The sequence below is a fragment of the Papaver somniferum genome, chromosome 2, assembly GCF_003573695.1.
Source record: "Papaver somniferum cultivar HN1 chromosome 2, ASM357369v1, whole genome shotgun sequence".
In the NCBI taxonomy this organism is placed as follows: Eukaryota; Viridiplantae; Streptophyta; class Magnoliopsida; order Ranunculales; family Papaveraceae; genus Papaver; species Papaver somniferum.
The window spans coordinates 169,491,725-169,506,474 of NC_039359.1; the positions used below are offsets into that span (position 1 = coordinate 169,491,725).

The following is a 14,750-nucleotide window of genomic DNA, read 5'->3' on the forward strand; positions in this document are numbered from 1 at the left end:
ATGAAGTTTTCAGCGTAGCTAGAGAACCCCCAATTGAGGAGTGAATGAAATTATCTATCAACTTTTCAGCCTCGGAGGCACCTGATGGAGGACGAAGTCACAACGACCCACTAGTGGTCAGGATGGCCATTGCGCTTCCCGAACATGAAGGCGAAGAAGAGAGACCAAAGGCATTGCCTTGGGCAATACCCAAAATCCTAATTGACGGAGGTAGTTCTGTTGAGATCCTGTTTTATGAAACGTTCAAACAGATGGGTCTTAGAGAAGATTTCCTGATACCCCCCACCTACAACATATTTGGCTTTAACGGCTCCTCGACTTGCCCAAGGGGCGAGGTAACATTAGAAATCCGGGTGGGAAAAATCCTCACCTTAACTACTTTCTGTGTAGTGGATGTACTATCACCCTACACAGATATTGTCGGGCGATCCTGGGTCCATGGGATCAAAGGAGTAGCCTCGACTTACCATCAAAGGCTAAGATTTCCCACGCCAGCCGGAGTCACAGAAATTATTGAAGACTCTACAGAAGCAAAATAATGCTACAAGATGGATGTTAAGAACGGCGAAAATAAAGTAAATTCTGCAAGAGCGAAAAAGAAGTGAGCCAAGAATTACAAAAACCAGGCTGATATCGATGCTTATATAGCCATGACAAATGAGGCAAGGCGATCAAACAGTGAGCCAGTTCAAGACAACGTCCCTACCTCGGACACGCCCATGGGGCCCATACACAATCTCTCCTATATCGGGGAACTCAAATCCAATTTCTCGGCCTCGGAGCCGACGAAAGAAATAAACATCAGAACACCCGAAATTCCAGGCATGGTGAGAATAGGAACTCTCCTCGATAAGGAGGAAGAAGAAAAGTTAATACAAGTATTAAGGAAATATTCCGATGTCTTCGCGTAGCACATGGAGGACATGCCCGGAATAGACCCGAAAGTCTGTTGTCACCACCTGAAGATCAACCCAAAGCACAAGCCCATGCGGGAAAAGATGTGAAAGGTGGCACCAGAATACCATGAAGCTATCCAAAAGGAACTAAAGAAAATGGAGGCATCGGGGGTGATACGAGAAGTACAGTATCAAGTATGGATATCTAACATGGTAATTGTACCTAAGAAAAATGGAGGGGTAAGGATCTGCATTGACTTCAGCGAACTTAACAAAGCTTGTCCAAAAGGCAGTTTCCCACTCCCTAACATCGATCAGATCGTGGAGGCAACCTCTGGGTACGGGTTGCTATCCCTCATGGACGGATACTCGGGTTATAACCAGATCCCCCTCGCCGAGGAGGACCAGGATCATACCGTCTTCTTCACCCCCCGGGGTCTATACTGCTATACCAAAATGCTATTTGGATTAAAAAACGCAGGTGCCACATACCAAAGAATGGTGGAAAAAATGTTTGATGGTTGGATACATAAAACTTTAGAAGTATATGTAGACGATATTCTTGTCAAGAGCAAGATTCCACAAGACCATACCAATGATCTCAGGGAGATATTCGAACAAATGAGGAAATTTAACATGAAAATCAATCCTGCAAAATGCGCCTTTGGAGTAACCTCGGGAAATTTCCTAGGATACTTGGTCACCAAGCGCGGAATCGAGGTAGATCCCGAAAAGGTGCGTGCTATGATAGAAATGCCTTCCCCTGCGACAGTCAAAGACGTGCAAAGATTAAATGGTCGACTAGCATCCTTGGGAAGATTCATTGCTAGATCTTCCGATAAATGTAAAAACTTCTTCAATACCCTGAAAAAGGGTGAAAATTTTTCATGGAGTAGCGACTGCGAAAAAGCTTTTCAAAAGATCAAAGAACATTTGGCAGCCTTGTCAATCCTTCAGAAGCCTGACCCAGGTGAAAACCTTTACATCTATCTGTCGACGACTAATACCTCAATCAGTGCGGTGCTAACTCGCATAGACAAGGAAGTGGAGAAACCCATTTATTTCATAAGTAAGACTCTGACTTCGGCAGAGAAGAACTATTCCAAGATTGAGAAGATGGTGTTGTCGCTGGTTTATGCAACGCAGAAATTGCGTACTTATTTTCATGCGCACACGGTAATAGTCATAACAAAAGATCCAATAGAATCTGTACTCGATCATGATGACAGAGCTGACAGAATCTCCAAATGGGGTGCACAGATCAAACAGTTCGGAGTCAAATATCAAGCCCAAACGACAATTAAAACTCAAGCGGTAATTGAGACATTCTCAGAGTACGGTAATTGAGACATTCTCAGAGTACGCTATGGAATCAAGGAGTGGGGAAGTGGAGATCGTGTTTGAAACCAGTTGCTCAACATGTGGAGACTTGGTCGATTTTCCACCCACTACCTCGTGAATTCCTTCAACTGATTGCACGACTTGCTCACATTCCATCGTGTGTTAAAACACACGTGCCGTAGACCGCCAGACCAAAACCCTAAGTGATATCCCCCCAAAGTGACACGATTGACGTCTCGTGGTATGTTAGTCAATTGATGACTTCGTGGTTTGATGGGACGATGAGTCCATGTAGTTGCTGAGTTGAACATGATGTTCTGAAACTCATGAATTGAACATGTCATGAGACAAAGGTATAGTTCTTACGATGAAGTGCGCAAGTATTGCTCATTCGATGGATCTTTGAATATTGATTGTTGAACCAATATTCATTGGTTTGAGCAAATATTTATCATCTGAGCAAGTGTTGCTCATGTGATGAATTGTTGAATATTTGATCGTCTGAGCATGTGTTGCTCATCTGATGGATTATTGGAAACGTACCAAAAATATTAATTAGAATACTGGTCGTTGAACCGAGCATAATTAATAAAATTAATGACCATGAGGTCGTCGTAAAATTATTAAGGTCGGAATCTGGAATGATGATCCTCGGATTCAGAAACCCTAATTTGATCAATTGATGATCAATTCATGGTTCGTCAGAAGTTTAACCATGGGATGAAGGAGGGAGCGACTACATGGGACCGTGGATCAACCACATAGTGTCCATATGCTCACGTGAGAAAATACAAAGAACTCCTGAAAAGTTGACGATTTGTTGGTGAAAGAATGATTAAATGCTGGTTTAATCATTTATTCGAAAATGCTCGTCTGAGCCTTAGGTGAGAAAACCTAATTAATTATGACGGAGTGAGGGACCGACCATGGGGTCATGAAACCGTCCCTGGGTAGTCACGTGACCTCCTGACGATCACTTCATGAAAATCCAAAGTGTTTGGAAGAGTCTTGGACCTAATACTTGCAATTGTGCAAATTAGGTCAAAACTGTAAAACTTGATGGGACCGGCTTCTGTAAGCCAAAGAGCCAATCTTGGTCGGTCAATATAGCGTTCTCATGTCCCCAAGGCGTCCGCGTCTCAGTCCTGAGAATTTTGATATTTTCTGGCGTGCAATTGAGCATCCATTCGAGAAAATATGCCAAAATTAGGGTTTCGACGAAACTGAGGAAAACACCATGAGATGATGGAAAATAATTATAAAATTAGGAATAAGGAGGCATGGGACCGCCGAGGCCAAGGCATGGTCGGCCGGTCGTGACCACGGTCCCGTGGTGCCATTTTCCTTAATTTATAATATTTTTGATGATTTTATGAAGAATTCATGAATTTTAAGAAATTTGATGAATTTAGGGAGTTTCCATGAATTGAAGGAGTTTTCATGAGTTCAAGGAAGCAAAAAAAACACGGGCGTGTGGGACCGTGGGGGCGTGGCCGGACGGCTAGGGGCCCGGTCCCACGAGTTTTCATAATTTTTTATATTTTTTAAGTATTTTTCATGATTTGAGGGAATTTTTCCTAATTTGAGAGAAATACCATGAAATCAAGGAATTTGATGAATTCGAGGAAAATAAAATAAAATAATAAAACAAGGGGCGTGTGGGACCGGCTAGGGCATGGTCGGCCGGCTAGTGGCCCGGTCCCACAAGTTTTCATAATTTTATTTATTATTTGATTATTTGTGCAAAATATCATGAAATCAAAGAGTTTTTTCATGAAATTAGAGAAATAATAATAATAATAAAATAATGAGGAACCGTGAGGTGTGGGGCCGGCTGGGACCAAGGCATGGCCGGTTGGCCAACGGTCACGCCCCACACTTTTTTCCTTAATTTTATATTATTTTTTACGAATTTATGAAAATACCATGAAACCGAGGAGTTTCCTCGAGGCGAATGAGATTTGATAAAATGAGAGAACTTTCATCAAATCATGGAAAATAATAAAAATGCATTAAAAATATAAAACTGGCGTGGGATTGACCACGATACGGTCGGTCGATCGTGTGTCCGTTCTCCCATCACCCTGGTCAATATTTTTAATTATTTATTATTTTCTTCCCTATTTTGCATAGGTTCATCGTTTCGTTGTATTTTTGAAATACTCGTTCGTGCGGTGACTGTTAGTGTATTGTCGTTGAATACACCTTCACCATTTGAATCGGGGCTTACTTAGAGGTACCTCAGACGCCCAGTTGTTGATTATTTATTACTAATTGTGGAATTCGGTGGAGAATAATTCACAAAACTGAGTAATAAGATGTTTATTATTAATTCATAAGATCAGCTGAGGAATCGACTACAAATTCAGAATAATAAAGTGAGCATTACCATTCCATGGGATCGTAGATTCGACCATAGAATCAGAGTAATTAAGATTTATCTATTACCATTTATGAGACCAGTTGTGGATTCGATCATGAAATCGGAGTAATGCGATAATATAGTTATTTCTATTCTATGAGATCAAGCTGTGGATTCGATCATAGAATCAGAAAAATTATTTATTGCCATTCCATGGGACCAGTCGTGGATTCGACCATGGAATAGGAGCAATAATAGATTATTCTGGGAATTCAGTAGTGAATGTCACGACAAAATTAATCTTAATTAGGAATAATTAACTTTGTGGCTCTATACTAGCAGAGCAAGCTGTCTAGGAGCATTAATTATCCCGATATGAGCTTGTCCGTAAGTCATATCCTTTATATATTCAGGGTAAACTCGTTGTTTGTTCCTGAAGACGTTATCGCTTTATACTAGCAGAGCAAGCTGTCTAGGAGCCGTCCATCTCGTGATACTATATAGAAATAATCACTGAAAGTGTTCAGTATTCATGAGATATGCCGTTGTCCAGTCGTGAGACTACATATCTACATGTACTCCGAGAGAAAGTACTATCCGTTGAGAATTCGATAAGAGACCTGTGTCTCAATACTCACGTCTGATTGCTGGATCAGAACTTCGTATAATTATGAGTTTACGATTTTAGCCCTTGTCGAAAATCCACCATCTACAGCAGCGTACCAAAAATATTAATTAGAATACTGGTCATTGAACCGAGCATAATTAATAAAATTAATGACCATGAGGTCGTCATAAAATTATTAAGGTTGGAATCTGGAATGATGATCCTTGGATTCAGAAACCCTAATTTGATCAATTGATGATCAATTCATGGTTCGTCAGAATTTTAACCATGGGACGAAGGAGGGAGCAACTACATGGGACTGTGGATCAACCATGTAGTGTCCATATGCCCATGAGAGCAAATACAAAGAACTTCTGAAGAGTTGACGATTTGTTGGTGAAAGAATGATCAAATGCTGGTTTAATCATTTATTCGAAAATGCTCGTCTGAGCCTTAGGTGAGAAAACCTAATTAATTATGACGGAGTGAGGGACCGACCATGGGTCATGAAACCGTCCCTGGGTAGTAACGTAACCGCCTGATGATCACTTCATGAAAATCCAAAGTGTTTGGAAGAGTCTTGGACCTAATACGTGCAATTGTGCAAATTAGGTCAAAACTGTGAAACTTGATGGGACCGGCTTCTGTAAGCCAAAGAGACAATCTTGGTCGCTCAAGATAGCGTTCTCGTGTCCCCAAGGCGTCCGCGTCTCAGTCCTTAGAATTTTGATATTTTCTGGCGTGTAATTGAGCATCCATTCGAGAAAATATGCCAAAATTAGGGTTTCGCCGAAACTGAGGAAAACACCATGAGATGATGGAAAATAATTATAAAGTAAGGAATAAGGAGGCGTGGGACCGCCGAGGCCAAGGCATGGTCGGCTGGTCGTGGCCACGGTCTCGTGGTGCCTTTTCCTTAATTTTATAATATTTTGATGATTTTATGAAAAATTTATGAATTTTGAGAAATTTGATGAATTTAGGGAGTTTCCATGAATTGAAGGAGTTTTCATGAGTTCAGGGAAGCAAAAATAGTAAAATAATAAAAACAAGGGTGTGTGGGACCGTGGAGGCGCGGCCGGCCGGCTAGGGCCCGGTCCCACGAGTTTCCCTAATTTTTATGTATTTTTAATGTATTTTTCCATGATTTGAAGGGATTTTCCTAATTTGAGAGAAATACCATGAAATCAAGGAGTTTCATGGGATGAAGGAAATCCTAAAAATAATAATAATAAAATACATGGGCGTGTGGGACCGGCTGAGGCATGGCCGGTCGGCTGGGGCCCGGTCCCACGTGTTTTTCTAATTTTATATTATTATTTTTTATGTATTTTGAAAATACCATGATTTGAAGGAATTTTCATGAAATTAGGGAAATAATAATAATAATAAAATAATGAGGAACCGTGAGGGGTGGGGCCGGCTGGGACCAAGGCATGGACGGTTGGCCAACGGTCACGCCCCACACTTCTTTCCTTAATTTTATATTATTTTTTACGAATTTATGAAAATATCATGAAACCGAAGAGTTTCCTCGAGACGAAGGAGATTTGATAAAATGAGAGAATTTTCATCAAATCATGGAAAATAATAAAAATGCATTAAAAATATAAAACTGGCGTGGGATTGACCACGACACGGTCGGTCTGTCGTGTGTCCGTGCTCCCAGCACCCTGGTCAATATTTTTAATTATTTATTATTTTCTTCCCTATTTTGCATAGGTTCATCGTTTCGTTGTATTTTGAAATACTCGTTCGTGCGGTGACTGTTAGTGTATCGTCGTTGAATACACTTTCACCATTTGAATCGGGACTTACTTAGAGGTAGCTCGGACGCCCGGTTGTTGATTATTTATTACTAATTGTGGAATTCAGTGGAGGATAATTCACAAAACTGAGTAATAAGATGTTTATTATTAATTCATAGGATCAGCTGAGGATTCGACTACGAATTCAGAATAATAAAGTGAGCATTACCATTCCATGGGATCGTAGATTCGACCATAGAATCGGAGTAATTAAGTTTTATCTATTACCATTTATGAGACCAGTTGTGGATTCGATCATGAAATCGGAGTAATGAGATAATATAGTTATTTCTATTCTATGAGATCAAACCGTGGATTCGATCATAGAATCAGAACAATTGTTTATTGCCATTCCATGAGACCAGTCGTGGATTTGACCATGGAATAGGAGCAATTGTTATTGCCATTCCATGGGACCAGTCGTGGATTCGACCATGGAATAAGAGCAATAATAAATTATTCTGGGAATTCAGTAGTGAATGTCACGGCAGAATTAATCTTAATTAGGAATAATTAACTTTGTGACTCTATACTAGCAGAGCAAGCTGTCTAGGAGCATTAATTATCCCGATATGAGCTTGTCGGTAAGTCATATCTTTTATATAGTTAGGGTAAACTCGTTGTTTGTTCCTGAAGACGTTATCGCTCTATACTAGCAATTATGGGAATTGAAGATTTTCATTTCTACATTTTTTGAATTTACGGAAAAAAAAGATACATTTTCTCGAATTGAGAATACTCTCTAGCTTAATACCGTTCCCTCTGTCTTGAGCTACATTTTTCCTTGGGTCACACCCTCGTGACTGGAACTACAAAAGAATACATGAAATAATTATCTGACCTAATTATGCTTGACGGCGTCTTACTCGTCGTCCAGCGGCCTTACCACATAGCAGAGCATTTGGAGGAATGTCATATTCGTTTTTGAAGCTTTGAATCTCTGTCCAGACTCGGAAATAGAACTGCTGACCTAAATACTGCCTTGCCCAGTTTGCAGACCTTATGTTCCACATACCTTGGTTCTCCACTGACATCAATAAAGCAGTCCATGAATTTGGGTATACCTACAAGAAAAACATAATTATAAGAAAAACATAATCATTTAACTGAGGAATAATACCAAATTTATGTTATGTTATCGCCTACCTGAACAGTGTGTCTAGTGACAGCATCGACTAGATTATAGGTTTTTGGTTTCCCCCCATGCCATGGCATAGTACCGAAACTGCATTTTCATTAGTAGACTACAATTAGTTATCAATTAAAGCAAGTAAATTGATATAAAGTTTTTACTTCCTGGTAAATCTAACATACCCGACAACCCAGAAATCTTGTCCATCGACATGCCAAGATTGAATCTCATTTTCGCTGTTTTGGAAAACGATTTCAACAAACTCATGGAGGGAACCCTTCAAGACAGAAGTAGCTAAGGTAGGACTATTGTTTTCCCTTTCGATGGCATCTGTTGTGAAAACTCCAGACATATTGAAGTAATCAGCAAGCTTCAAAGGGGTTTCCGAGTTAACATAGGAAAGCCCGTTAACAGCATAGCGCTGCTTCCCATTTATCACGGGAGCTGAATTGCTTAAGATGATTCTTCTTGATGTTGTTATTTGTCCGTAGTGATACGACCCTTGAGGATTTGGTCTCGCTGCATTTGCTGTTAAGTTCCGTCTTTCGTGAAAGGAAAGACAAAAAAAAGGAAAATCATAAGATATACTTCCTGCGGAGTCTAACAGCACCATGTTGCATGTAAATGGGGAATATGGTAAGTCATGTATTCGGGGATAGATGTGCTTTTGCATAGGTCTCAATTACCTGAAGGTTCTGGCTTGTTTCATGGACCAGTGTGTTAGTAAGGTAGGAGCCACTGGCAATGGCCCAGAAGCATCAGCTTGAGAATTAGTATAACGCAACACTGAGGTTGTGGTTAAATTGACTCGCGTGAATCGTGTGGAAGCCACAATGTAGTAGTCTTTGGCCGGTTGGTCGAAGGTTACTAGAACAGAAAAAGATTGACCCACATGTATGTCAAGGGAATCATAATAACTCTGCACGGTGTGAGCTCCTTCACATTCAACCAGCTTCATTTTATGACCCTGAATTCGGAAATTGATAGAGGTTGATAGTCCAACATTTGAGATCCTAAACATGTAAGTTTTTCCTGAAACAGACAGATATCATTAGCTTTCAGTTCAATCCCAATTTATTCGCTGTATAGGCATAATATTCGATGAGCTTACAGTACCTTGATCACCGGTGAAGAGTGAACGGGTCTGACCATTTAAGAGAAGACCATGTGGTGAAGGAAGTGCTTTACCGGAGTCCAGCCAGTTTCGGAGCACCTGCAATGAGATTATCAATTTAAAAATATCAGTTGGATCCATTAAACAACCGACCCAAAACAAATTACATTTTGAAAGTGAGAAGCGTCAGATCTGTTAAAATGTTAAATGAGAATTACGTACCTTATGGTTGGTGCGGTACCAGTCACCGATAAGTAAAGTGAAATCCGCAGTAGGCAGCGCATATGGAACAGGAATTCTTGGTCTCGCATAAATGTTAATGCCTCCGAAACCACCGGCAGCTTTATGAAATGCAGTAGATGGGAAATATGAGTAAGTCCCGATTTGATCTTTGGGTTGCATTTTGTATGTGTAGTTTGAGTTTGGAGGAATTGGGCAATTAGTACCCAAAACTCCATCTTGCCATGAGTTCTTCCTTTGCTTAATACCATTCCTGTATTCGCAATGTTAATCATTAGTAGTAGGATAAACCAAACTGACACTGGGGTAGGTTACAGTTACAGATCTTGATTGAACCCGTATCTAAGTAGAGAAATAAATGACTGACCAGGTTATGAGAAAGGGTTCATCTAGCTTGTTGATGACATGGATGATCATGTTATCGTTGGTGACAACATCCAGTCTTGGACCAGGAAATTCTCCATTGATAAGAATAACCTAATAATAACCACAATAATACGAATAATAATCACAAAGTGATCTTATAACCCAAAAATAATCTTGAAATGAGAACTGGAAGTTTGATAGATATAAACAAACCTGTTGAGAAACACCAAGGGGAGCACGGTTTCCATAAGTAACAGTCCATGTAAAGAGTTTGTAAGGATCCTCTGCTTTCACAAATATACTCAAACAAGCCAAAAACCCCAAAATCAATTGGAGTCCTCTCATCTTGTTTATAAAAATCTCAAAACTCCAAAACCTTTTTTTTCTTTACGAATCAAAAAATTAAGAAAAGAAGGGAAAAACTGATTGATAGAAAACCAGATTAAGGTTGAGCTGAAAATGTCTAAAACCCTCTGCTTGTTTTTCTACTAGGAAAGATCTCTTTCTGTGGGTTACAGCGAGAGAGAGAGAAGAAAGTTAGTTTTGACACTTAACAGTCTAAGTAGCGCCCCCTTAAATACAGGATAACTCGCGGGAAAAAAGATTGTAAGAAACTTCTTTACAGTTGCTGAGTATTTTTTAAACACCCAAAAATCCACTTTAATACAATCCTAAACATCAAACATTTCGGTCTAGTACGTTTGAAATGACTCCACGCGTAAAGGCTAATGCATCTAATGGTGCAGATATTCACAACTAGGATATAATAGTATATATATGCTATTGATGCATCGAAACATAAACATTTGAGACAGCAAACATAAGAAAAAATGAAACGCGTCATTCAGAAAATCTCACGTGAATTCTGGTTATTTACTGGTAGTTTATTATAAAGTCAACGTGATTGCCGATTGGTTACAAAAAGAATTTTCACACGGTTTCCATCTGAATCAACCGTTGTTAGTAAGTTGTCCAATACTACTAGTTATGAATAGTAATCATCATGGGTGCACCACATCACTCGTATTTCGGTGCCACGCGCGTTTGGAACTTTAGAGATAGGTGATGATGGTCCGGCAAGAAAATAAAAATAAAAATTTGACCAACAACCTCCATTGATTAAATTAGGCTTTTGTCGAGCACAATGATTTTCCTAAGAAATTTTCTCACCTAAGCTTCAATTTCAAGTCTGATTGCAAACTTATTCAAACGGTTCCTCCATCATAATGATTATTTGATTATAACTTTGCTTCCGGGTCACCGTTACAATCAAAGTAGTTGATCACGAAATTATGATTAGGCAGGGTCGTGCCAGGAATTTGGCCGCAAGCAATTTTGAAGATATGATATGAATCGTTAATTCAGCATTTGTTGTATCGTTGGAAAATCGACCAATGATTATTGTAATTGATGTAGGCGCTTAGAATAACCTGCAACCCAATTTATGGATACTGAGCCACCAGCCTATGGCGCACGACCTTTGAATATTAAAACCCTGAACCCCAAGTCATCCATTTAGCTACTGACATTTGACGACATGATCGTACACGTACAAGCTTTAGCATTTTTTCTTTTTTGAAGAGAACCTAGACATAGGGATTAGCGACCATTAGTGGGTGTCTGAAAACTATTAATTCGTCTGTTGCGTTCCCCATATGGATGCATGATTCTGAAATTGTACTTGGAGGAATAGGATAATCAAGCCATGTCGCGCTGTAAATTTCTCATGATCCGTGATGATAGTATAGAAAAAAAGTAGTAGTATGATATTAGTACTAGAACACATGACATGTGGGCTCGAAAAGGAAAACCTAATTAAGTATGTACGCGGTGGGGAGGAGAATCAGGAGATCATCATAAATAGAAACTCATATTCAACTACCATTGAATGCCGACTTCATGTGGCTTCCCAATTAAGTTTATGGTTTGACGAAAAATGTCAACTTGATTCGTGAAAACTGAGAACTAAACTGGGCGCTGTCCAACTGTCGGTTCTATTCTTTTCTAACACAATTGCATTATTTTGATCACTTAAAATTGATGATACCATGTGAGTAGTACGTTTCTGGAAGTAGGAGGAGGTAGCGGAGCTGAAATGGAAGTCATCGAGGTTTGAACCTTCCTTTACTTTGTCTTCTACCAGGTACTTGGACGCCTCAGATGTGAACACTCAAATTGTCGGTTTACCTCTCGAGTAGACCCGGCCGTTTCAACTCGAGATGTTATAACCCGACCGTTTCAACTCGAGATGTTATAACCCGTTGCCTATGCAAGCTGGGTTAAGGTGGGGACACGAACTCGTCCGTTTCTACCAATTCCTTCGACATATTGGATTGTAGGAATTAATGTTTAACCCTATTTTTGCTGGGCTTTGGACACTCTAATCCTAGTCTATGTACCTTTTTGAAACCCTTGCAGAGAGTTTTGCATGATAATTTGTATTGTACATAATTCTTGTTCTAAGAGGAATAGACAAGATTTCTCCTTAAGAGATATAAGAGATTACCGAAAATTAAAACAATAGTTTCCGAAAACTCGGTCATTGATTATGGAAGTCAAAAACATTCTTTTTTAATATAAAAGAACCGTAACTTTTATATTTAGAGTTTTTTTAAGATAATGCCTTTTCGTGAATATCTTTCATATATCTCTCAAGTCTTTTACTATTGTGCTATATACACTGAACTCATAAAAGAAAATTCGAGCACTTCATGAGTTAGTGTATATATTCAAGATACCAAGTATCTAGTAGAGAATTTTCTTTTATCTGTTCTCTCAGAGACATTACTTCTCTTGTAGGATGAGCCAAACTTATCATAGAAAAGACTATCATCAAGATATGTAGGTATTACCTTATGTGGAGATGGACTAGAGGATTTGTTGCATTCCTTTCTGTTTGGTTCTACCGCCTTCTTTGGTACCCATCTCCAGGATTTGCTAGTCTTGAGATTCTCTTCCCTTTTGTGATGTACCACTCTTTGAAATCCCTTGTGAGGATATTTATGAGAACTTCTTTGATCCGGAAGAATCAAAGTTATGTGTGAGTTTTCTCATAAAAGGCCTCTTGTTACAACTTTGATTAGAAGTTGTTCTTGTAGAGCTTGAACAAATTAATTATTGACAGTCTCTTAAAAGATGACCTGCAATTCCATAATGAAAACATCGTTCGTAATGATGTTTCTGATGTCCTGGAATACTCTGATGAGAGTAGTTTATCTTTGAATCATCAGAGGATTCAGAGGCTTCTTTAGAAGATGAATTTTTTTTCCGAGAGACTTCAATGACAATGTTTTTCCTTTTTGAGGAATAAGTTAAATCAGACTTCTTGGATTTACCCGGATAGGATATTACCGGTTGATTTTTGACATTAAAGATTGGTTTTCATCTTCTAGCCTTTTGAAAAATTCTGAAACTGTCTTGATCTCATTCCTATGATATTTTTAAGGCATTGTATTTATCTGAAGCTAAGATTCTTAATAGATTAATCTCCCCTTTTCTTGATCAATGCTTTTATTAAGTTTCTCTTCTAAGGATTAAATCTTCAAGGAAGATGTGTTCTTGAGAGAGACTAGTTCTCCATACAAGGAGGTAAGATCAAGAACAAGTTGTCCATTTTCAACTTGAATACAACTTATATTTTCTAGAAGCTTTCCTTCTCTTTCTTGTGCAAGGCTAAGTTCAGTTTCACGTGAGAGAAATTGTTTACTTAGTTCCTTTAGCTGTGATGTTTCTATATTCATGTAATCAATGTCTTCTCTATCGTCAAATGAAGAGATTATTCAGAGTCTGAGTCATTGATTGTGAATACAAGGCTTAACCTCTTCTTAAGAATATTCAGACATATTTTCAGAAAATCAAGTAGAACTTGAGGAGAAGCCCTTTTTAAACATTTGCTAAAATTAAATCTGTAGAGTGATTTGCCGAACTCTTGCGATACATTAACTGAGTCCATTTTTGGTCTTACTTTACCTTTATTTAGACTCATATCTTATAGGTTGGATCGCACCAAACACAGATTGTTATATCTTTTCATGTTTGCCTGCTCTGATACGAATTGAAAATACGAGGGTACTCAAATACACCACAATATTTTAATTTCAACCTATAAGTCTGATACCAAGTGTGATTGTCTATGCACAATGTTCGAGACAATACGACAACAAGGTGTACACTTGATAAATAGTTACGGTATAAAACCGATTGACTATAGGATCACTTATCAAGTGTCTTGGATTAAATAACACAAAAAAGATTTTGTTAACGAGGAAACCGCAAATGCATAAAAACCCCGAGACCTAATCCAGTTTTGAATACTCTCATAATTAAACTTCTATACAAAGAAGAAAAGTCAACTTCGTATAATTGAGACCAAGTAAACTACCCCTTGTTACTTAGTTCCCTCAGTATCCCTGCATCTTTGACCTTTTGGTCACGTACGTGAATCTTAACACAGAAATCACTATCGCAAGTTGCTTTACTCCTTTTGATCGTATTCCAACTAACAAAGGAATGAAACTGCTTGGTAACCACTCTATTCAATCTTTGGTAAAAAATATGTTTGAATCATTGACAAAGCTCTTATTATTAATCTAATAAACTCCTTTGTCTGTTTAGATCAATCCGAAACTTAATTACGAAATAATCAATTTCTATTTTGCAATCAATCAATATAGAACTCAAAGAGAAATTATAAAGTGATGCCGATCTTATCAACTAGATAATCACAAGTCTATCAAAGATAAACAATATATAGTTGGATCACAGCCGATCAAGATGTGTTCACAAAATTCACAAGATGGAAAAGCGGGGGTCTAACAACCACACCCAATATTTCGTTCGGCAATATGTATGGACTAACTCCAATATAATTCCAAGAGAATCAAC

At 38.7% G+C, this 14,750-nt stretch overlaps 1 protein-coding gene across 1 annotated transcript; it reads right to left on the reverse strand.

The window, feature by feature from the left end:
* Nucleotides 1-7,673: 7,673 nt before the first annotated feature.
* Nucleotides 7,674-10,407, reverse strand: LOC113349756 (L-ascorbate oxidase homolog). The gene is made up of 8 exons (XM_026593786.1): nucleotides 10,080-10,407; nucleotides 9,868-9,977; nucleotides 9,483-9,753; nucleotides 9,263-9,359; nucleotides 8,833-9,178; nucleotides 8,329-8,688; nucleotides 8,161-8,239; nucleotides 7,674-8,078 (listed from the first exon to the last, which is right to left on the reverse strand). Exons 1-8 carry the CDS (start codon nucleotides 10,209-10,211, stop codon nucleotides 7,860-7,862), a joined length of 1,614 nt encoding a protein of 537 aa, XP_026449571.1. The 5' UTR covers nucleotides 10,212-10,407; the 3' UTR covers nucleotides 7,674-7,859.
* Between the last annotated feature and the right edge of the window lie 4,343 nt (nucleotides 10,408-14,750).